The sequence below is a fragment of the Siphateles boraxobius genome, unplaced genomic scaffold (assembly GCF_051911475.1).
Source record: "Siphateles boraxobius isolate OS27281-9 unplaced genomic scaffold, OSU_SipBor_1 7, whole genome shotgun sequence".
NCBI lineage: Eukaryota > Metazoa > Chordata > Actinopteri > Cypriniformes > Leuciscidae > Siphateles > Siphateles boraxobius.
The window spans coordinates 22,428,525-22,453,650 of NW_027509197.1; the positions used below are offsets into that span (position 1 = coordinate 22,428,525).

General features: G+C 38.7%; 1 protein-coding gene across 4 annotated transcripts in view; it reads left to right on the forward strand.

Annotated features, from left to right (window-relative positions):
• Positions 1-10,973: 10,973 nt before the first annotated feature.
• plekhm3 (pleckstrin homology domain containing, family M, member 3) overlaps positions 10,974-25,126 on the forward strand; it is a 45,525-nt gene continuing 31,372 nt past the window's right edge. For all 4 annotated transcript variants that reach the window (XR_013197174.1, XR_013197175.1, XR_013197176.1 and 1 more), the window contains exons 1-3: positions 10,974-11,049; positions 16,041-16,939; positions 23,206-24,141. Coding sequence is in view for 1 of the 4 variants with exons in the window: in XM_077216641.1 (XP_077072756.1) it covers positions 16,486-16,939; positions 23,206-24,141 (1,390 nt within the window). In the remaining 3 variants the exon portion in view is untranslated. The remainder of the gene's footprint in view (positions 11,050-16,040; positions 16,940-23,205; positions 24,142-25,126) is intronic.

Here is a 25,126-nt window from a genome sequence, read left to right on the forward strand (position 1 = left end):
TCTGGAGTAGAAACATCCAGAGCCACCGTGCACAGGCGTGTGCAGGAAATGTGCTACAGGTGCCGCATTCCCCAGGTCAAGCCACTTTTGAACCAGAAACAGCGGCAGAAGCGCCTGACCTGGGCTACAGAGAAGCAGCAGTGGACTGTTGCTCAGTGGTCCAAAGTACTTTTTTCGGATGAAAGCAAATTTTGCATGTCATTCGGAAATCAAGGTGCCAGAGTCTGGAGGAAGACTGGGTAGAAGGAAATGCCAAAATACCTGAAGTCCAGTGTCAAGTACCCACAGTCAGTGATGGTCTGGGGTGCCATGTCAGCTGCTGGTGTTGGTCCACTGTGTTTTATCAAGGGCAGGGTCAATGCAGCTAGCTATCAGGAGATTTTGGAGCACTTCATGCTTCCATCTGCTGAAAAGCCTAATGGAGATGAAGAATTCATTTTTCAGCACGACCTGGCACCTGCTCACAGTGCCAAAACCACTGGTAAATGGTTTACTGACCATGGTATTACTGTGCCAATTGGCCTGCCAACTCTCCTGACCTGAACCCCATAGAGAATCTGTGGGATATTGTGAAGAGAAAGTTGAGAGACGCAAGACCCAACACTCTGGATGAGCTTAAGGCCGCTATCGAAGCATCCTGGGCCTCCATAACACCTCAGCAGTGCCACAGGCTGATTGCCTCCATGCCACGCCGCATTGAAGCAGTCATTTCTGCAAAAGGATTCCCGACCAAGTATTGAGTGCATAACTGAACATAATTATTTGAAGGTTGACTTTTTTTGTATTAAAAACACTTCTTTTATTGGTCGGATGAAATATGCTAATTTTTTGAGATAGGAATTTTGGGTTTTCATGAGCTGTATGCCAAAATCATCAGTATTAAAACAATAAAAGACCTGAAATATTTCAGTTGGTGTGAAATGAATCTAAAATATATGAAAGTTTAATTTTTATCATTACATTATGGAAAATAATGAACTTTATCACAATATGCTAGTTTTTGAGAAGGACCTGTATTTTAAGATAGTGTATGTCAGTGCAATTATTTTAAATGATATCTCAGTATGGGGGTCTTCACAATTCTTATCCAAGAATAAAAAGCCAAATACATGACAAGCCTGAGCTTTGATTTCCTTATTAAAAAAATCTTTTATAAGTCTAACTATCGAGATTTTAAATAACTGGAGATAGAAACGTGTTGACGTATGAAACGTCCCAAAGCGGCCAATAGGGCGTCTATGTATTTATTTATGTCTATGGAAACTAATCCTGCAACCCTGAGTTTGTTCAACTAACTTACCATCATGGTACAGGCCCCAGGCCTTGGTTAATTAATATTACTCTGTACTTAAATGTATAATTACGCTGTAACAAAGAACCCTAAAAAAATTAACCCAAATATCCCCTCCAGATACACTTTTGGCCACTAACGTCACTGTGTCTTTTAAACGGTAGTGTATATTAATTACTGGAATACAAAAAATGCTGTGGAAATAATACCGTAGTTACAGAATCTGTTTGTTTACATAAAATATAACATTTTGAAGTTTGCTGCAACAAAATATCATATTTTGGTGGTGCATGTGTCTGTTACCTGATGAAATCAAAATGTTGTCAATTGAGGAGATTGTGAGTTTATTCACTAGATGGCAGCACAATGACGGGAAGAGTGAAGACGGACAACCTGCAAGAAGCCTGCAGACTGTGCGCAGAGATTATTATAGTAGACGGTGGGCCGAACGCGTTTTTCGTGTTGTTGATCGATCTCCATCGATAGAGTATACGCTTCTTTTATGTACGATAATAAGTCATTATATGTAGTCAAATAAAATTTGTTGGCAATTCTGGTTTGATCATATATTTTCACAAACGTATGTTTTGATTGTCAATCTTCTTAGGCAAATCGCGGGACAGCTCTAGTAGCTGAACCAATCGGATTGTAGTTTTCAACGTCCTCAACAATACTAACCAATCGCAGTCGGCCAGACTAGGACCCCGAAATGGGCGGTAGTAATCAAGTAACATAGCGGTAATGTTATATTGTAGACCTATATTGTCCATAGACAGTAAGAAAAAATTAGAATAATGTGCAAAAGTTCATGTATTTCAGTAATTCAAATTAAAAGGTCAAACTAATACATTTAGTAAATATATCAATATACATTTTTATATAACAAAACACGTTATATATATATATATATATATATATATATACATATGCATGATCATACTTTTCAGAGGGCCGACATTTATGTATTTAAAATTCTTTTTTTTATTGATTTCATGTAATATTCTAATTTTCTGAGATTTTGAATTTGGGTTTTTCATAATCTGTAAGTCATAATCAACAAAATTATAACTTTTGCACGAAATTCTAATTTTTCGAGTTTCACCTGTAAATATCTAACATAAATAAGACACTTTATCTTTGATATGGAGTGTTGTGTGCATTTTACTAGCTGTACATCAACAAACATCATATCCTTTTCACTAACAAGTTGGATCAAGTTAGTACAATGTTTTTTAGAGTGGGTGAATTTAAACTCAAAAGAATGCCAAATCGTCCAAAAAGCCTCGGAAAAATATGAAATCACAGGCGGCCACATTACAGATGTGCCAATTCTTGTTGGCTACCATAGAGAATGCTACATGCAGTATGCTAACAAAAGAAATATTGAGAGATCCAGCAAGAAGAAAAGACAGTACAGGAAGTTGAAGGTTTGTAAGGCAGCTTTATAGTTGTTAAGTGTAGTTGTTAGATCTCATGCGTTTGGATAAATCATGGTATAAATGCTTAGAATCCTTTTAAACCCCAAACATAAATTATTGATATTTACATCTCAGAAATAGTAAAAAAACATACAGATATAATTATATAATGTAATAACATATATATTAAGTTAATTATTATATATTTATTCTAATAAAAGTTGAATATGTATTATCTTAGCATGAATATCTTTATAACTAAATGACACTTCAACTGTTTGGTCAAGCAGGCTTTAGTAGTAATATATGGCAGTAATATATATAATGGTAGAACATTTAACATATCTTATTAAAGGTGCTCTAAGCGATGTCACGTTTTTTAGGCCAAAACATTTGTCACATACAGCAAACATCTCCTCACTATCCGCTAGCTGCCTGTCCCCTGAACACACTGTAAAAAAAACGCGGTCTCTGCACACACCCCAGGCTCCACAAACGGCAACAAAAACAAACTGGGCTTACCCGCTCCACGAAACATAACAAACTGTTCCAGCCAATAACCGACAAAAAGGGTTTGGGGGGTTAGTGCGCGGATGAGGAGGAGGGAGGGTCTAGCTAGCCTCCGTTTTGTTTGATAATACTTTAAACGTGAACAAGAAGTGACGTCACCCGACATCGCTTAGAGCACCTTTAACAACAATAAATAGATCCGTCCGAAACTATACACACAAAAAATAAACCCTGCCCATGTAAACCCTGCCAGGCCAGACCATGGATGTATTAAGAGAAAGCCCAGGCATAGCCCTGTGTCTTAATTGCCATTTTAGTCAAGGTAAACTAATAAAAGGCTTCTATAGACACAGCGATATCTAGTGGACACAATTTTCAACATATAGCGACTGAAAATGTGCTCCACCAATCAGAATAGCAAAACATTAAAAGGGTTTTATGATGAACCGTGAAAAACAAAGGGCATTTTCATTGTTTCAGCAGAATAGATGTCAGGGCTTAGTCAGATCAGGTCAAGAAGATGTCTCACAGCAGGGCTGAGGATCTGGGATTACCTGGGGAAACAGATTAGCAGAGTTGTAAACGGTGTAGTAAAATTATGAGAAGGGTCTGGCTGCTGACCGTGGGCTAGTGGAGCTCCACTTTCGAACAGGAAATACGTCACCTCCACTTGAATTAATAAAGGAGGGCTAAGATGGTGTTGCTGTGAGCTTTTCGAATTATAACTCAGGTCATTGACTGACTGACGCTGTCGTAACGTGCAATGCAAGCAAAACGCATAGGGCTTGCGTGAAATTACTCACAAAAGGATGAACAAACACAATGGATTGATATTTCTGACGAGCATAGATGTTATTGTGACAGATTAAAATATGTATTTTATAAATTCATAAATCTGAAAAATTTAAAGCACTATATTCACACTATTTTGCATGAGTGTAAAAGGGGTTATAAAACGTAAATATGTAATTTGAATGTAATTTTGGGTTCATCTGTGATCTATGAGTTTGGCGATGTGCCTTGTTGAACACTAGGGGGAAAATTCACGGGGTTTTTCCATTCCACATAAAGCTTTAAATGCAAAATTCTGAAATTATTTTTACTATAATATTTTATTAAAGTAATAAAATGTTAAAGCTTAGTATACCGCTTTGATATTTTGCGTGAAGATTAGGTCAGGTAACGTATATATATGCGCTCCGGGGCAGTGGCAGTGACACTTAAAAAATAAAAAAAATAAAAAAGTGTAACTAGATGAGCCCAGATTAAAATGCATACAGTAATCTGACCTTGTGTCAATATGAATAATAAAAGCATACAGGTGAAACTCGAAAAATTAGAATATCGTGCAAAAGTTATAATTTTGTTGATTATGGCTTACAGCTTATGAAAAACCCAAATTCAAAATCTCAGAAAATTAGAATATTACATGAAATCAATAAAAAAAAGAATTTTAAATACAGAAATTTCACCCCTCTGAAAGGTATAATCATGCATATGTTTATAGTTATATATTTACTAAATGTATTAGTTTCACCTTTTAATTTGAATTACTGAAATACATGAACTTTTGCACGATATTCTAATTTTTCGAGTTTCACCTGTACCATTAGGGCTCAGCAGTAACTTTGCTGAAACTGAAAATAAGGTTGACATTTTTAGAAAATTTGTCATGAGTAATTAATACACTAAACAAAAGGAAAAAAGCTTTATTACAGTAAACAATTATATTTCGTTTGTTTTATTTGAAAATTTAAAGAATTTGAATCTCAAGTGTTGAAGCATTACTACTACAATCCATGCAGTCATCACATTTTTCTGTTTTTCCCTTCTTTTTTCAGTACAATATATTAGACGAAGAAGCCTACACTTTAATTTTTTACACTTTTTTTTACCTTTAATTACTTTGTTGTGTGAAATGTATAATATTAAGGATATTGTAATGTATTGTTACTTAATACATGGTATCTCTTCCATGACTAGCTATTAGGATATTTGCTGTTGATGTAAACCTATTTAATACATTTGATCTCTTCCATGCCTAGCTAGTAACGTTAGGTTGTGTGTAGTTGATGTAATCGTTTGTAGCTAGGTAAATAATAACGTTACATGTTATCTCTTCCATGACTATAGCTATTAGGTGATGTAGCTAGTAGATGTAAACTTATATGATAAATGTTATCTTTTCCACTTTAATGTCTGTCTACAGTCTAGTAATCGTCTTTCATATCCTAATTTATGGGGCTACAGCCTGATACAATAACTGTTTAACTTACGTTAATGTTAACATGCACTGCTAAAATTACATTTAACAAACGTTTACATGCTAACACGTTAGCTCTGTATCTCCTCAAAACAAATGTTTTCTTCTCTGTGAGCTGTATGTCATTTCTAACAAGTGTAACGTTACCTGTAAATACAAACATAAAACGGAATAACGTTATATGTTAACGGGTTTACAGAGCTCATGCACTAAGCTAACGTTATAAGACAGGTATAAACAGCAGTATTTACCTGAGCCATTAACTTTACACCTGGAATCTTGGATGTCGCTGTTAATGTTTCTCGACTTCGGATAGGATTCCTGCTGGAAAATGTTTGATTGTGTAGATTTCGTTAGAGAAGATTTTGTGGTGTGAACTCATGGATGTGGCTGGCTAGCTGGAGAACACATGTGCTACGCTACAGTCGTGGTAATGGCACTATATTTTGAACGAATATTATTGGCAGACGTTGGTCACGTGACGATATAATTCGTTTTTTGATTGGTTAGATGTATAGTACTCCCTCACGTTTGCCTAGTCCGTTTATTAAACGTAAATTCAGTTTTCAAAAAAATATGATCGACTTGACACTGCCAACAAACGGATACGTGTTCAGAAAAAAATGATTTAGTTTATGTGAAAAAAGCAGCTACTCTATCCTCGAGGATCTATCATTTCAAAAACTAAAGCAGATAGCAGCGTTCGGCCCACCGTCTATAGGGAGATAATCTGTCTCTCTACCATTGGAGAAAGCGTAACGGCTAACTTGGATCACGTGAGGCACCCCAGCCTATCATGTAATGGCCGTGACGACAGTGCCCTCCGTTCAAAGTGTTATGACCATAGACATCATAGAGTCTATGGTTATGGCCAGGATAGTCAGTTACAGTTTACGTTAAAATCAGTTTCTTGTGGATTAGCACGTTGGTCTTGTGAATAAATGTTCTATATTTGGTGTTATATCGGTAGTAAATGTAGCCTACGTACAGTAGGATTGCATTGTTTGTGGAATGTGCTTTACTGATGTAAAAAAGCGTGCATCTATTAGCTGCAAAGTACTACTCACTGCAGGGCGCATAAAACTACATTTAAGAGTAACGTTAGGCTAGCTACTAGCAACATTAAAAATATATATAATTCGTTAAATTCACATATTTAATTCATTAAAAGTATTTTTTTTTTAAACTTCATTCATTAAAAGGGTTATATCATCACAATAGGCGCACACCGCGCAGAAGTGATACATCTAACCTGTCTAGTTTGGTCTAGTCTAACCTGGCAGCGATAGAAAGAATACTTATTTTTTTATTTTCATCAACAACATATAACAGAATATTTATAATTAAATTGTTAATTTTCTTTTAATTCATTAAATTGCACATGCAGTTATACTAGTCATTACAATTCAAGTCTTACCATAACTGGCATAAAACCTAAAAACCAATGAAAGAAAACATTGGAATTTTTTACTTTCTTTAGACAATATAAGCTACAATGGGTGTCTCTCAAACCGAAGGCTGCATCCTACCTAGACAGCGTCCTTCCTACGCTGCATTCCAAAGATCCTACAAGTTGAGAAGGCCATCAGTGATGATTGATGACATGGCAGCCGAGATGCAGCCTTCCATTTAACACCCAATAGCTGTGTCCCAATGTGAAGGCTGCATCCTTCGAAGTGTGCAGCCTTCACATTGGGACACAGCTAAATACTCAATAGTACTATTAATGCCGTAAATGAGTATTACCTGTCGCGGCATTCCCTTCTCATAACATAACCTTTTATCGTAGTAAAAATCTACATATCGTTTCCAACAAAAGTATTGTTTTGCATAAAACCTGTTGAAGACTAGCAGACAGGCAGTCATTTCATTAAGCTATTTCCTTACAAAAGTAGTTTATTCAGTGTAGTGAAGCCTCTTCTCCATTGACATTCATTAAAAACAACGGCCTCTGGTCTCCTTCCCTGCGTACTGACACAGCCGCAGCGTTAGCATTAGCCATTACGCTTTTTTGGCTAAAGGTTGCAGGTTTGCCTTCTAGTGGCTTTGGAGCCTACCATCATTCTACAGCGAAGGACACAGAGATTTTCAAATTATTTATTATTTATTATTATTTCATAATCAGTGTTTAAATGGAAAAAATACATTAATTAAAACAGCATGAGCACTGTAAAATGTGCACTTGTAGGCCTACAGGATGTGACTTCCTCCAAGTGACCAGAAAATCAGAGTGTGTCTGAGTACCGCATAGTCCGAACAAAGACTTCTACCTACACACTCCAGGCCAAGTGTCCTTGACTTTATTTGATATCTGTGACAATGGTTTACCCCAGTGAGAGCGGAGAGTGGAGGGAAAGACATCGGGCGTGAGAGAGAGAAAGAGAGAGAGGATAAAGACAGCATCCCTCAGACTGTCACCATTATGCCGTGATAATTGGATTCTCCCTTTGTGAATGGAGTCTCATTCATGGGCATTGTTAGAGTAAAGATTACTATTGTGCCACAGGAAGTAAAGCCTTATGAATATGAAATAGAGGCCAGTGGTCTTTCCGACGTAAAAGACGTAAAACATACACAAGCTGAGGTCACTGGACTCGAGCATTGTAAAGGCCACTGCGATGCAAACCCCGCCCCGCAGTCGATTTCATTGGTCAATTCAATTACGCAGCAGCTGTAAAGAAAAGTTCAGGCTTTTCATGAACTCAGTTAAAAAAAAGCTATCTATCAGGATACCAACTTATAGTTTGGTTAAAGTATACCAACTCTATACTTTTAAGGTTTAGGTTAAGGGGTAGCTTTTATTTTTATTAAAATCTGTCGAATAGCTATATAATATTTAGCATTTACAAACATTTTTACACAGGTCACAAAACCAGTCAACATCATTTGCACCAGCATGTTTGCACCTTCAGAGAAGGGCATGGACATTGAAAATGAATAAAGCGATTAATGATTGAGATATGGCTTGACGTTGTTTCTCTCTCTCTGTTTGAGAGTATACCTTTCTCCTGTAGGGAACGCAATGGTTTCCATGGGGACCCATAGCCACTCTGCTCTTCAAAAGCAGGCCGAGCAGAGGCAGAGGGGCCCTTTGTGTTGGAGAGGAAAGCGTGGAACAACGCTGGGCAGATGAAAGCCCTGCTATCCTTACGCCCAATCATAATTTAGTCATCAGTGCAGGAGCAAAGAATCCAAATAGACACTGAAAACACAAACAGTGAAAAGGAGAGGCTCATGGGTCAAGATATGAGCAAGAGAGATAGAGAGATGGGAGTCTGATATGAGGATAAATTTCAAAGACATAAAGGAATAGTTGTGCTGTGGCTCAGGCTTGTTTTTTTCATGCTGATGATCAGTTCTCTGTGCTGTAGATTGTGCTGAAATGATGGCGCCCACTTCCATCCAATTTGAGAAAATTATGCTACATCAACTATATTGTTCAAACCAAAAATAGCAACCTTGTTTATAAGGACGTATTTCTTCTTTGTCTATCAAAGGAATATAAGTGGGCTTTCGATGGTCGATATGTTTATTAAGTACATTTTATTATGAATTAAAAGTATCATGTAAAAATACTAAAGTAATACAAATATGATCCACAACTGTTTAACAAAGCAAACTTATGAGGGTATGGTACAGTAACCAAAGCTTTTGAGGAGTATCAAGATGTATGACTATTATTAGTTACGATTTAATAGTTATTAAGTTCGCTTCATAAATGTTCTAATGTTTAATTTTTTGTTGTTGTTGTTTGTTTTTGAAAGAATATTTTTATGTTCACCCAGGCTGCATTTATTTGATCAAAATATTAAACATTGAAATACTCTTATGATTTAAAAGAAATGTTTTCTATTTTATTATATTTTAAAATGTTATTTATTAATCTGATGGCAAATCATTCTAATATGCTGATTTGGTGCTGAAAAATTTCCCCCCATCATTATCACTGTTGAAAATGGTTGTGCTGCTTAACAAAGTGTCTTTTGTATTCAAGAAAGTTTGAACAACAGCATTTATTTTAAATAGAAATCTTTTCTATCACCATAAATGTCTCTACTGTCATTTTTGATCAATTTAACACATTCTTGCCAAATAAAATAATAAAAACGGTACACATGATAAAATATGAATGCATATGAAATGTGAATTGTGGACTAGCAATTCACATTTCCTGCCATTTGACAATGTTAGCAAAGTTAACATTTCTTTATTAAACATTAATGAAGATAAATTCATAACCACAAGTGGACAAGCATTTCATACAATTGCTTCTTTGTCAAGGTTAGCTTTTCAACATTAATTGCTGTGTCCCATTCTCTTCTTCACCCTCTACATGTCACTTACAGCGGCCTGTCCAATTGCTGTCTCTCTTAATTGAATCAAAACAACATAAAAAAGAAGACAGAAAAGAGAAAGGGGAGAGAAACGTTGAGTTTTCTGGGGCAGATCAGCATTCAGCACGGGTTCAGATGAGGGTCTATATAGGTCACGCACAATATGGCTCCTGCAAGTTTACAGCTGGGTCTCGTAGCGCCATTATCCCACAACAATATCGCGGAGAGGAACTTATTTGAGCCCATTAGTCCATGTCCCCTCCTCCTTCATTAACGAAGCCTTTCTTTAAACAAGTCAAGACAATGAGCTCTCAGAAAGGGTAGCAGGGGGAGAAGAGGAGGATTGGAGGGGAGGTCGCAGGTTTAGCCCGGTGCCCATGATAATTACTGTGTTTCTGTCTGTGGCCTGAAAAAGACTTGAATAATGTTTCTTTTTCTGTGGGGACCCTGAACAATAGATGCAGGGATGGCTTCAAGAACGGCTGTTGGCTATTACAAAAAATCCCATCTTTGCCACTCATGCCAAACCACTTGGCTTCACTATTGCACAAAGTCTTAATGTCGATCACAGTTTGCACATTAAGAATGCATAGATCTTTTATACAGTTAGACTTCTTTTGTGTTCATTTGTATGGCATCTCATTCCAGGTCCACGTGGGTTGCCAATGACTGTGAGATATGTGCAAAGGATGCTGATGTTTGTGAGAGAAGAGAGATTGATAAAAAAAAGTCTCTGCAATATTACATGTAGCTAAAAATGATTAATTATTCACTATTTATCATAATGGAGGCTTGGTGGCATGATGCCGGGAAGCATAGGCCTATAATATTGATGCTGCGTGACTCACAGACGCTTTTCTTTTGGAAACCTTGCAGATTATTTTGTGACTCGTGTTAACAAGGAAACACTGAAATACGTTGTTCCACTAAAGTAGCCTAAATCTGAAATCTCACTTGGCTTACAGAAATGTACTGTGGTGGTACCATGATGCAGTGATAGTGTCAGATGACAATACCATAGTACTGAATAATTATGTCCATGTACCATGAATTAACATGGTAGTCCAAGATACTACAAAGAATACCATCATAATCACGAAATAAAATAAATTAAGTAGTAGGCCTATAAAAAAACAATAAAGGCAGCCGGAACCATTTAACGCAGGATGTTGTTTTACCCGGTGACCAATTTTGCTGACGGAACTGAATGTGACAGATTGTAAACAGAATCGGGTGAGTCACTTTCACATACAAATAACGGATTATCTGCTCTTTTCATGCTCGTACTTTGTGTTATAGTCATTCTCTTTTTATTAATGACACATACACTTATTATAATCGCTGTGAGTTAAACACAATCGGATGACACAAATGTCATTGGCAGCTGATGTAACGTTAGCCGAGTGCTACTAGTATCATGGCATGAAGTCATCGGCTAAATTAAGCGAAACTAAAAGCACAATTTCTTTCAGAATAGGGGCAAACCTTGATATTAGAGTTTTTTTTAACGTCTCTTCTCGTATACCAAGCAGCTTGCTTGTGAACTGTAAGTATATCAAGTTATTAATTGAAATATTCCATGACTCTTGTCAATTTAAATATTGTCTATGTTTTTTATTTAGTGAAGAAGGTCTGGTGTGAACAATCAGCATTAGATGGCTGAAGTAAGGGGTCTTCGCTCGTAGTTTTGTGTCTGTTTTGTCACGTCAAATCACGTTTATTTATAAAGCGCAGTCAGTGTCAAGGAACCCAAACTCCATCAGGTGACATTAGTGGAGAAAAAACAAACACTTGCCTTACCACACTTGCATAAATGTAGCGATGGTGTTTTACAATTGACCAGATTAACCATTGTATTAATTGAAGATGGTATCATTAGCATACTTTTTAGTGTAGCATGTCAAAAGTTAAGCAGTTTAGTTTACTAAACTGGCAGTTAGGGGTTTTTGTGTTTCCATAAAATCATATTATTATAGATCTGTGATAATATGATTTTATGTTATTTTATGATGACACATAAGTTACTTCTCATTATAGCTTAACAGAATAAATCTGATTTATTGCACTGCTGCTGCAGAAACAACGTGAATATAAAATGACATTTAAGTGGGTGCACATCTCCTCTCTACTGCTTTCACTTTATGATTCTCACATGCTACATGCTGGACATAACTTTGCTTTGTCACTGCCTCAGTGTGCAGATTGATGTTTGCTGTGAGATTGCTAAAAATAGAACGGCAGAAGAGGGCCTCCTCATCACTGTCTGAATAGTGTGTCCACAAGCAGGGGTGTGAAGATCACAGGCTCAAGTTTTTACTGTTGCGGGTCTGGTTCTCATGGCTGGCTGCTGATCTGTACTAAGTTTTTAAAAACTGCACAGAAAAGTTTTGCTTTCAACGCTTAATTTCCCCCCAAAATAAAAATTCTCTCATCATATAGGCCACGGACACACTGCAGCTAAATTTGGTTGTCAATTCAGCTTTAAATGCTTAATCTTGTACTGTACACACAGAGTTCAGTAATTTACGGGAGTGAAATTCCAAGCATAAACAAAAAACAAATCCACATTTTGGATGTCTCCCTCATCTAGCATGTTCAACTCATCAGCTCATTAGAGATTGCAAGACTTGAGTTGGATGTGACTGATGAGGGGGACATTAAAAATGTGCAGTGGTGGGGATGACCCCAGGATAGGTTTGAGAAGCACAGGTTTAGTTAAATTTGCAGAACATAACTTTTGGTCACTGTAATATTACTTTGATACAAAACACACACAAAATGCTGAATGTTGCTAAAGTCTTATGCGGACAGGACTAGTCTCTTAAACAACATTTGAGTTACAATTCTTATCACTCAACGTCTGTGATTTCATGTTCATCATCTGCTGTACTTGTGTGCATCACGTATGACGTATGTGTCTTTTAATTTATTATTTGTTAATATCATTTTTAATTTATTATAAAAATCCTATTTAAGTAAACTTCGCAGGTTTATCGCAGTGGCTGTTTATAACTTGCATAAGTGTGCAGAGAAATCTAGACAAGTATCTTACCTTTACCTAACTGATATTAAAATGGGCAATCTTCGCAATTCCACAATTTAGCTCTATTTATTGATTGTATTACGTTATTTTTTGTCAGAGACCATCCATATTGAAACTAAATGAAAGCATGCCGAAGATTGGTGTGCAAACGACAGCTCAGGACAAAAACACATGAGGAGAAGCAATAGAATAATACTATTAATCAGTAATCACAGACATTTGCATTCAGACGGGATTAGATTTCACAGGACATTTGAGTTTGCTGAAAAACAGTAGGGCCTAGATAATTTGCCCTGGAATTTTTACAGAGGTTGTGTGAGAAAAACACTGACTTGGCAGATAGGTACGGGATTAAAATCGCAAAGTACGTCTGTGAAACATGAATTTCTCTAATGTCCCCATGGAAAACTAGTCCTGTCTGAATAGGGCTTATGTTTACCATGGTGTCAATCATTGTAATTTCCCATATTGAAATACAGTTTTCCCTCCTGAAACTTTACAATGTACATGGCCTTACACACCCTCATGTTGCTCTGATCCTGTATGACTTTCTTTCTCCTGTGGAACACATTTATCCATGGCCTTCAAGATATTAGCATGAAATTGCTATGATGTCTTATAGCATAATAGTGTGACAATGCCTTGCCATGATTTTGCCTTGAGTTTGAAGAATGTTGTCTTCCATGAGAATTTTCAGAAAATGTTTTCTTTTTAAAGGTTTGGAATGACTTTATGATGAGAAAATGACAATTTTTTTTAGAGAACTATCCCTTTTAAGTTTTGACACTCATTATTTTATAGTATTACTTGATTTGAAGATTTGCTTGTTGTGTTGGCGAGATTTAAACCAATGGAAATCACCTCTTCTCTGAGATGATGTAATGGTCTTTTTAATAATTGATGGTTCAAAGAAAGTGAAAGACACTGAGCCGGAGTGCAGAGGAAATCAATGTTAGTGCTGGAGGATGACATGAGTAAGATGAGGAGAGGCTGTATAACTATGTGAAAGAACCAAGCCATGCTCATGTTTGGAGATGCTGGAAACTTCCAGGTTTGTCTGTGTGCCCAAAACTCTGGAACATAAGGTAGCCTGTTGAACGGATTCCTTGGCGCTAAGGTAGTATTGTGAAATTGACAATGTCCTGTTATGATTTTGCCGTGAGTGTAAATACAGATCAAGGTGAGTGAAGTTCAGCTGCTGACTTTGTTTGTCATAAAGATGTTAAGGCTGTATCAAAAGGAAGCAGCATTAGGGGGCATTCACGCAGAACACATTTTTGCGTTTGCATTTAAGTGGAATGGAAAAGAGCGCAGACTCTTGAAACATGAGCTAGCCTACTTTTTACTTTATACATAAGTTACTGTGCAAGATGGTGAAAAAACAGCAAGACGTGGTGTAACTGTGAAAGTTGTCCATCGGTAGATACAAACTGAATCCGAAGTCTGATAAGTAGATGCCACATTTGAGTAGGTATCACAAGTTGAGTACCACATTGAAAAGTACGTTCTTTATAGAAGTAATCTCTAGTTTGAATGTAATGTGGACGTACTACATTCGTCATGTTGTTAACCTACCAGCATCAGTGCGCATGTCTCACAGATAGGGCTGGGTATCGTAACAAAATTTTCGATACCGGTACCGATACCGATACCTTGACTTCGATACCGGTTCCTGAACGATACTTTTTTCGATACCAATTTTATCAATATAACATTACCTAAAAAAAAACTTTTATTTTTTCAGTTTGTTGACTTTTTTACACTCATATTTTCATATAGTCTGTAAAAAAGCACCAATGCTAAAGTTTTCTATGTTTCCTAATCATTTAACAACATGTATTCTTTACTTCAATGAGCTCATTGTTTCTGCCTTAACTTAATGCATTGTTTAACAATGAAACTGAATGAAAATTTATTGAAATGCATTACACACAGTCACCCCTGATAACAGATCACTCTAAATTGTAATATAGACACATGCATTTTCTGTAAAGCTCCTTTGAAACGATATGTATTGTGAAAAATGTTATACAAATAAATGTGAATTGAATTAAATATAGGCTACTGGGGTGCGGGATATATGCCTCGCGCTCAGCACACATGAAGCTTGCGCAAAGCACTGGCAAAAGTACCCTAATGATTATGGATATGTCGGGAAACGATAGCAAGGAGATATTTTAATTGTTTATTAATGAATAAGTGTTTACTAAACATGTTGGCTGCTAAGATGATTATTGCGAATTTGCGATGCTGACTCATCATCCCTGCAGTAGTGAATGCGCGCGCGCCTACATGGATTAGGTAATCAAACTATTTATTTCTAATTGTTTCGTATAAAAGTTGACATATTTTGAACATATATAGAACTATTTCTCATGTCTGTGAGGCAAGTATCCTATACGCTGAGTTTTGGTTTATATGTGACGCGCTCCAGTTCTTGTAGTCGAAGGCTGATAAACTTTCTACACTCGAGTGTATTCTGTGCGCTTTTAAGTGTAGATTTACCGTGTTACCGGTCTTGGCAGCAATTATCTTGTCGAAAATATTGCATCGTGTGCTTATGGCATCGAGTCGGGTACATAGGTACACTTTTGATCATTTCCACATATTTTCTATCTATCTGGGTTGGACGCTTACGCTTACACACACACACACACACACACACACACTACAGCCTCACGTGCGACGAGGCACGTCTCTGGGCAGCCGCGTAAACTAGTGTTTTTCCGCCACAGCCAATCATGCTGCATGTTTATTGTTTCACTGACGTTGACGAGATTAACCACTTAGGTACCGAAAATTGGTACCGAAAAACAAGACATGTTTCGATACTCGGTAGTATCGAGGCAATTCGGTCGGTACCTAAAAAGTAGCGAACTCGGTACCCAGCCCTACTCACAGAGTTGCTGGAAAATCAGTCACTTATGATGTTCTGCAGAGAGTATGCCACCTAGAAGGTAAATGTCTATATAGGTGGTAGACTGCAAGGAAGCTCACTAGGGTTTGGGACAGAGCTTGGTTTGTCAGAAAAGTTACTTGTGGTTATTGTCTAGTTGGGGCTCAACTGTTGTACAATTCCTAATGTTATACTTTTTGCTCAGAGGCTCGTCATTAGAACATCAGCTGTCCATAGAGTTACTTTACTGACCGTATTGTGCTTTTCTTGTTTGTATAAATTTAGGATGTCTGGCCCTGGGGAAGGACGTCCTGGTGCCACCTTGGCTTTATCACTCACTGAATCAACACCTTACTGACTACAGTGATTTAATTGAGGAACTCGTCTGAATGAGCCAGCACCTTTTCTAGACAGCTCTGACTTTACACTCAGGTTCTGCTGACCTCACCTCACCCAGTGGTGATACTGATAGCTGGCGCAGCGGTCAGTTCTCATTAGGTGCTTGATTAACAACGTTGGCAGACTTGGCACATAAAGTGACAGTACTGGAAGGGGTTCAGACTTTTGTGTACCATCTGTTTTGCAACACTCCTTTTGGGTTCAGACAGCAGATGTTCCGTCTGCGTTGCCTTGAGGCTTCTCGATCCTGCCCTATCTACCCTCGCACACGTAAGGAATCGGTCCATTTGCCCCACCCCTCAGCTTCTGTGACGCCAAAACTGTTGAGGTGATGGAGGGTCTGGAGGTCGAGGACATTAGCCCTGCCCTTGAGGCCACTGAGGATTACCTGCACTGCCTCTCTGACAATCAAGGGGATGGCCAGGTACGTCCGCCCAAGCTTAAAGAGGCGTCCACCATGGACAAGTTGAATTCCAGTGGCGTGTGGGGGCTACTGACAGGAAAGCAGTCGGAGATATCACCAGGCAATATGGCCTGGGCAGAGCAGACGTCCTTCAGCGTACTGGGCCTACGACATGGAAAAAGGAACCGGGCACGGTCCACCAATGATTTGGCGGCGCATGCCAAAGAGGCAAACTCAACCACCAATACATCCAATGGTGGCTTCAAACGTGGCCACAACCGCTCCCGTTCAGACGTCAACAACCACACTTACACCGATAATGGCATGCCAGGCATTGACAAAAATACCCTCAAGAACATGGCACTGAACGACTACAGAGATGGTAAGAATTAAACTACAATTATTATTTATACATTTAATTGGAAGTGATGTGTTGTGCAGAGATGCTAGAAGTTAAATGTATTGTATCTCATTCAAAACCAGGTGTTTCACTTACAAGATTCCAGCGACAGGAAATTTGTCCGTCCATACCTAAAATAAAAATGCTGAGTGATGCCATATAATCACAACATTATCACTGTGCAACAGTGCACATCCACTTGGTTAGCAGTTTTGGTCTAATTCATTTTTTCCATAGGGATTTTTAAAAAGTATTGTAAATTTATAAGCCATGAAATCAACCAGCTGCAAGGTGAATCATCACATTAAATGATTTTAACCAAAAAAGCATTTTGGGAAAAAAGACTAAGATACAAGACTGTATACTTAGCAGCTTTAATGATGGAAAGAACCACAATTCCTATAAGTGCAATAAAATAGATTTTTTTTAATTGCAGAATCATGGGTAATGTAGTTTTGAACAGGAATTTCACTGTTAAACACAATTATTTAAAAAATGTGTTGAAAGAACGCAGACTGATGGCTTCAACAAAAGGATATACCATTGATTAACAACCTCATAGCTGACAGTAGCTTTGTCTTTAAAGGTTTACAAGTTGTCTTTAAAAATCAGTTCCCCTATGGACAAAGTGAATGGGATATTTACTAGTTCCAGAACTTAAATGTTGTGCTGTTTATACCATGGTTGTGTTAAGTGGGATTTTGGACCAATGAGATTTCACTGTCCCACTTGTCACTTGTTGTGGCTGGTTAGGACAAAAGCTCAACATGGAAAAAACTCTCAAATTTATCGATTAGCACTTTATCATGTCACATCTGTTTAGATGGTATTATTATTACAGCTGTTATCCATCAAAAGACTATTTACTTCCTCAAATGACATTGTTTTTCATCACTTTGTACACTTTATTAAAATGTCATCATGTGATGGTGTAGCTTTTATCTCCTCACACCTGTGATTTGTTGTGTCTATGTCTCTGTCAACACCGCTCACCTGCGCTCACCTGCGCTCTTTGCAGGAATCACGCTCTTTTATGTCGAAGGGGGTTCAATGAGTTTGTTTGTTGTGTTTTTTACTGAAGGGTTTATTTAGACAAGGTCATTCCAGAACAAGAACAGTAGAAACCCAGAGGCATATTATGATTAACATGCTACTATGATTTAATAAAATACACGTTCACTAATTTAAATGGTCATTTTGTTTTAAAGCTTTTTATATCCAGTGTAGTCTGGTTTAATGTTATATTAACTCATTTAGAAAAAGCTGATTTATTTCTACATCCAATAAATCAGTAATAGGTTTTGCAAATCGGCAGGTGATACCAATCCTCTTGGCTGTCCTTTCTTCCGTATTAAAACTTAATGGGGCAAATTGTTAATTACAGCAAAATGTGTCAAAGGGAGCAACTGGAAATAGAAGCAAGCTCCATGCTCGAATGCCCACCGTTTCTTCAGTGACTGAGATTGAATCCTAGGTGACATTAAGATATTGGCAACCCACCCAGTTCCTAATTCTGATAGATCTACTGATTAAGACTGGAGAAACCAATACACTCTTCACTGCACAGGTCTCAGTGTTTGCGCTATGCTTGACTTGGCTCTGTAGTTCATTACAAGCGTCAATTTCAATTTAGTCTGCTTTGTTTGCACCCATTTTTCAACGTCTTGTTTGACTGGCTTTAGATTCAACTTAGAAATGTAGTTTTTTTATTATTATTAAAGAAACCTTTTTAAACACATCTTACATTTTTAAATTACACTACCATTCAAAAGTTTGGGAACGGTTTACAGAAAGCTTTTTTTTTTTAAAGAAATTAATACTTTTATTCAGCAAGGATGCATTCAATTGATCAAAAAGGACAGTAAATGCATTTTTTAATGTCACAAAAGATTTCTATTTAAAATAAATGCTGTTCTTTTGAACTTTCTATTTTTATAATTTCTGTTCATTAAAGGATACCTGGAAAAGTCTATCATGGTTTCCACAGAAATTTAAGCAGCAAAGGGTCAGTGCAGCAGAACTTACTAGTTGTCTTTAATTGAAGTGGTAAGTAGACAGAGATTATACTCCCAACATTTCATTGTTTATTATGATGTCATGTTATGATGTGACTGTTCCATTTGTTGCTTTCTCTTTGATTACAGGAGGTCTGAAACGAGTCGTGCCTACTCATTTGCATGTTTATTGGACCTCAAGCAGTACAATTTTATTGTTAGTTGAATACAGTTAAAGATATTAAATTAGATTTATGCTGAAATCGCAATCTAAAGCAAATTGCAGGGGTTCCGGTTAAAAGATCAGGTAGTCAATCAAGATTGCTTGTTTGCTTTGGTCTGTTATGTCAAAATAAACCAAATTAACCCATCACTGTGTAGGTACTACTATTTATTTTGAGTTAATGTGTTAGTTTCAGAGACCGTAATATTGTGAAATATCATTACAATATTTTAATGTATTTTAAAGTTTTGTTTATTTCTGTGATGCTAATGCTACATTTTCTGCAGCCATTATTCTAGTCTTTAGTATCACATGATCCCTCAGAATTCTGCTGATTTGGTCCTCAAGAAACATTTCTTATTATCAGTTTTGAAAACATTTGTGCAGCTTAATATTTTTCTCGAAACTGAAGGTTTTTTTTTCTTCAGGATTTTTTGATTAATAGAAACTTCACAACAACAGCATTTATTTTAAATATATATTTTCTAGCAATGTATTTACTGGTGGACATTTTTTGTATCTTAAAATTGTCCAATTACTTTTGTGATTCACTCAGATCCTGTTCCATTCTGTCTGCTTTTTTCCCTTCCGGCTCAGATTTTGCCCTCGTGCCCATCTGTGAGTGGTATAGCATCACTAGTACTGTTTTTTTGAGCCAGTCTCTCTCAAATAGGTGTTTTATTTACTTGCAGAGGGAACGGTCTTGGAAAGGTTCAGGCTCTGCAGGCCTACTGGCTTTGCACCAGCTCGCTAATTGGGTCATGTCAGCACGCCTCATGTCCTCTCTGCTGTGAAACTAGTTGTGACTCTTTCCATAGCTGCAAACTATGCACCTTTGAAGACTTCTGAGTGCAAGGAGTCCCCAAACACCCACAACAGCACTCCAGAGCCCCAAAGCACGTCAGCTGTCGCAGCTTTTGCTGGCTACTCAAAGTAACCCAACCTTCAGAGCTCATATTTTATCAGCAAAAAGTGGGAGGGGATTGTCTGTTATAAGTTACAGGTGTTATGGAAGGTGCAGTTTTGACTGGTACATTAGAGATAAGACTTAAAGAAAACAATACAAGGGCATTTGCTTTTAATTTACCCTCCTCTTGGCCTCGGTCTGTTTCTATTGGTCTGGCCAGGCACAGAAATCCGGGGCAAACAGCAGGTTCCCGATGGTTGAGAGGAAAACGGGCAGTTTCCAGCCAAGGAAGCGTGAGGATGAGTGTTGTGGACCAAGAGAGGAAAGGAGATAAAGGAGGAAGTATAGAGTATAGAAGTATAGTATAGAAAGAAATGGAAAGAAAAAGGAAGGACTGAAAAGGAGTGCCAAAGATTAGGGGTCACTATTTGTCGTTTTGTTTGCACAGCAGCCCAACACACAATAATGATTCTTCCTGCTTTGCGGTAGCAGAGCTCAAGAGTAACATGGGAGAGGAGGGGCACTGGTTCCACTGAAGGAGGTACTAGCATGATGGGCAAATGAATTAATAATACCATAAAGGAAAAATGAATTAATAATACCATATAGCCCTTTTCGGGCAGGACAATATTTTTCTAGTGACTAGTGTTTCACATTCATGCCTTTAATTTTACAATTTTCTCACAATTTCAGTAAAAATTGCCAAAAAAGGCTTTTTTTGCTTTTTTGTTCTCTGAGCAATGTAATGTTCAAAAATGTCTTTTTTTAAAAATACGCTTCTCATTTACACTCACCTAAAGGATTATTAGGAACACCTGTTCAATTTCTCATTAATGCAATTATCTAATCAACCAATCACATGGCAGTTGCTTCAATGCATTAGGGGGTGTGGTCCTGGTCAAGACAATCTCCTGAACTCCAAACTGAATGTCAGAATGGGAAAGAAAGGTGATTTAAGCAATTTTGAGCGTGGCATGGTTGTTGGTGCCAGACGGGCCAGTTGCTGGGATTTTCACGCACAGCCATTTCTAGGGTTTACAAAGAATGGTGTGAAAAGGGAAAAACATACAGTATGCGGCCGTCCTGTGGGCGAAAATGCCTTGTTGATGCTAGAGGTCAGAGGAGAATGGGCCGACTGATTCAAGCTGATAGAAGAGCAACTTTGACTGAAATAACCACTCGTTACAACCGAGGTATGCAGCAAAGCATTTGTGAAGCCACAACACGCACGAGCTTTAGGCGGATGGGCTACAACAGCAGAAGACCCCACCGGGTACCACTCATCTCCACTACAAATAGGAAAAAGAGGCTACAATTTGCAAGAGCTCACCAAAATTGGACAGTTGAAGACTGGAAAAATGTTGCCTGGTCTGATGAGTCTCGATTTCTGTTGAGACATTCAGATGGTAGAGTCAGAATTTGGTGTAAACAGAATGAGAACATGGATCCATCATGCCTTGTTACCACTGTGCAGGCTGGTGGTGCTGGTGTAATGGTGTGGGGGATGTTTTCTTGGCACACTTTAGGCCCCTTAGTGCCAATTGGGCATCGTTTAAATGCCACGGCCTACCTGAGCATTGTTTCTGACCATGTCCATCCCTTTATGGCCACCATGTACCCATCCTCTGATGGCTACTTCGAGCAGGATAATGCACCATGTCACAAAGCTCGATTCATTTTAAATTGGTTTCTTGAACATGACAATGAGTTCACTGTACTAAAATGTCCCACACAGTCACCAGATCTCAACCCAATAGAGCGTTTTTGGGATGTGGTGGAACGGGAGCTTCGTGCCCTAGATGTGCATCCCACAAATCTCCATCAACTGCAAGATGCTATCCTATCAATATGGGCCAACATTTCTAAAGAATGCTTTCAGCACCTTGTTGAATCAATGCCATGTAGAATTAAGGCAGTTCTGAAGGCGAAAGGGGGTCAAACACAGTATTAGTATGGTGTTCCTAATAGTCCTTTAGGTGAGTGTATTTGGACATCTTTTGATAGTAAATTGCCGTTGAAAAAGAATGCGTTGCGACGTTCGTCTGTTAAAGGATCACTTAGTTTGAATAAGCGAGCAGACACTGATTAGCTACTAGCTCTTCATTTATTTAAAATGAACAGCAAGACAACTAGAAGTGAATGTGCCTTCCATTAAATTAATCACACACAGTAAACAAATCCTTAACAAAAAAAAAACAAAAAAAACGTTGCAATGAACATGCTTTGTTTAAAATAAATCACACACAGTAAACAAAACCTTAAGAAAAGGTTGCAATTTAGATGAGCAAACTGGGTGCCGGTGCGGTGAGACGTACATGCTCGGGCAGATTCGGCTTGAAGTCGTTCAACCTCGGATGCGGCACCGCGGGCGCTGTTACAAAAATAGCCATGCACACAGCCTAGCGAAATGGGGTCTTGACGGTCCTGCGCACCCAACGCGTAATTTTTGCTGCGCGCATCTTCGCGCTAGTGCGGACCATGGTGCGGACGCGTCGAGTAAACAAGGCTTTACTCCGTGTCAGCACGCGCTCTGATCGGTAAAGGGGCACAGACCTCTCCCGAATCATCCCCTGCACCAGCCTACGAAGCACCACTAACTCCGCCTCCGTTTCCCTCGTAAGCTGATATTAGTTTTTAAATATTCTCTATGATAAATTTTTTTTTGTAAAAAATATTTTAATAACACGGTTTTGGCGGTTATTAATATTTTAATAACAGTGTTTTGGCGTAGAGTTCTAATGACGGTGTTCAACTATAACCGTCGGTCTCACGGTTATATAGTAACCGTTGCACCCCTAGTTGGCATTTTCTTCTACATGAAAAGGAAAATTAAATCAAAAAGTTTAATTATTTTATTGTTGTTGATTAATGTAGTTTTGTATTTTTACTTGTCGGACCCCAGGAAGAGTAGCCAGTACCTTGGTAGCGGCTAATGGGGATCCAAATAAACAAACAAAATTCTTTCCATTTAATTATGTACTTCTTGTTATAAAATAATCAACAAGTCAAAAGTCTTGTTTGCATAGTGCAATATTCATATGAATTTTATAGTTATTTAGAGACATTTTTAGTTTGTAGTTTGTTATTTGTATTAAAGTTGCTCTTTCTGACTTTTCTTTTCCAGCTCATAAGGAGAGCAGCCCAAGCCTGGTGAAGCAGGGAACGCTAGAGCAGAGAGAGGGACCGTGGGGACGCTGGACCGCCTGTCATGTGGAGCTTACGCCCTGTGAGCTGCGTCTCTACAGCCTGGACAGCAGCGGCAACCAGCAGCTATGTGCCGCCCTCTCGCTGTCCCACTGCCAAGGGGTGAGTGCTCCCCAGATGCAGGATGGACGTGTGCTGCAGGCCGTCTTCTTTAACAGCACCCGCGTGCAGTTACGCGCACCATGCCAGTGGGAGGCACTGGAGTGGCGTAGACTCCTCTGGGAACGCGTCTTGGCCGCCCGTGCAGCCCATCGCAAAGGGGAACCGGCACCTACCCTCCAGGAACCCAATCCAGACGCGGCGACCGTGCCAGCCACTCGACCGCTGGTACGTCCCACAGCCCTACCACTGTTCACCCAGCACTGTGCCGATGTTCTTAAAGCTGGCCTTCTGCATCAACTCACTGACCTCAACAACTGGAGGGCCTTCACGTTTGTACTGAGCCGCACTGAGCTGCAAGCCTTCCCGACCGAAGGAAGAGGCCCGGTGTCGGAGCCAGTGCTGCGGTACCGGCTGGCTTGCTGTCTGGCTGTGCAGCGGGATGATGAAGACGGAGGCTCTAGCTTCCGCTTCCAGGCGGTCTTCCCTGATGATGTGCTGCGCTTGCGGGCAGAGAGTGAGTCCAAAACTCAAGACTGGGTGGAGGCCCTAAGAACAGCGGTGACGGGTCAGCGGCCACAGTGTGAGAATAGTCAAGATCCCAGTGGAGTGCTGATGAGGAGTAAGCCAGCCAGGGAGCGACGGCACAGGGAATCCCAGAGAGCTAAACGACAGTCCGTCACCACTAGCTTTCTCAGTATCCTTACCTGTCTGGCTGTAGAAAAGGGTCTCACCGCTCAGAGCTTCCGATGTGCAGGTGACCATCTCTCTAATACGCTTTCAACATTTCCTCATATTGTAATAGCTTTTTGGTTCACTAATAAGTTTGGTTCATCATCATTAAAATTATCGGGAAGGAATTCACTAAGAGTGAATTGTCTTCACTTATTGCGCATTCATTTGTATCTGGTGTGGAACAAGCATGCCTGCATAATTAGTGTTGATCACAATTTTCCTTTGTTGGGGGCCCAAATTTGATAAATCTAAAGATCAGGGGCCGTATTCACAAAGAATTTTAAGGCTAAAAGTAGCTCCTAACTTGCGAATTTAGTAGCAACTCCTAAAAATAATGGGCGTGTCACTCCTAACTTTAGGACTCCTAATTTTTTTCACTAAAAGTAATTCACGAAACATTTTAGCCCTAAAAGTAGCACCTAAGTCTGGGACAGCTTAAAAGAAGTCAAGAGGACTCCTAACTCACTAAGACCTATTCACAAAGGATTGTAGCGCATACCACCGCCTCTCGCAGTCGTCCGGGGTCCGCCACACAAGCGGGAATGCTGCATTGATCTGCAAACATATTCTCTCCCATGTCTCACGCTTTGTTTTACTTGATATCCCAGTGTCGAATTTCCCTTTTATTTTTTATTTTTTTTCAGCACCAACTGGGCCAGTTTTCCAGCACTAACTGATCCTGCGTCCAGTTGGGCTTTCTTTTCCGTTTTGGCGAGTTCATAATCCACCGTCATTCAACTATTACATTACTTCAATAGGAGCAACACTTCCTTGCTTTAAGTAGTCTATTTAGGCTATGGAAGCTTGTTTCCGCCACAGAATGAAAAATAAAAAAGCTAATTGCGACTTTTTATCTCACAACTGCGACTTTATTTCTCACAATTCTGACTTCATATCTCGCAATTGTGAGATAAAAAGTCGCAATTATTTTTTTATTTTTTTTATTCAGTGGCGGAAACAAGCTTCCATACTGATAGGATGTCAATTAACCAAGCAAGTGTTAATGC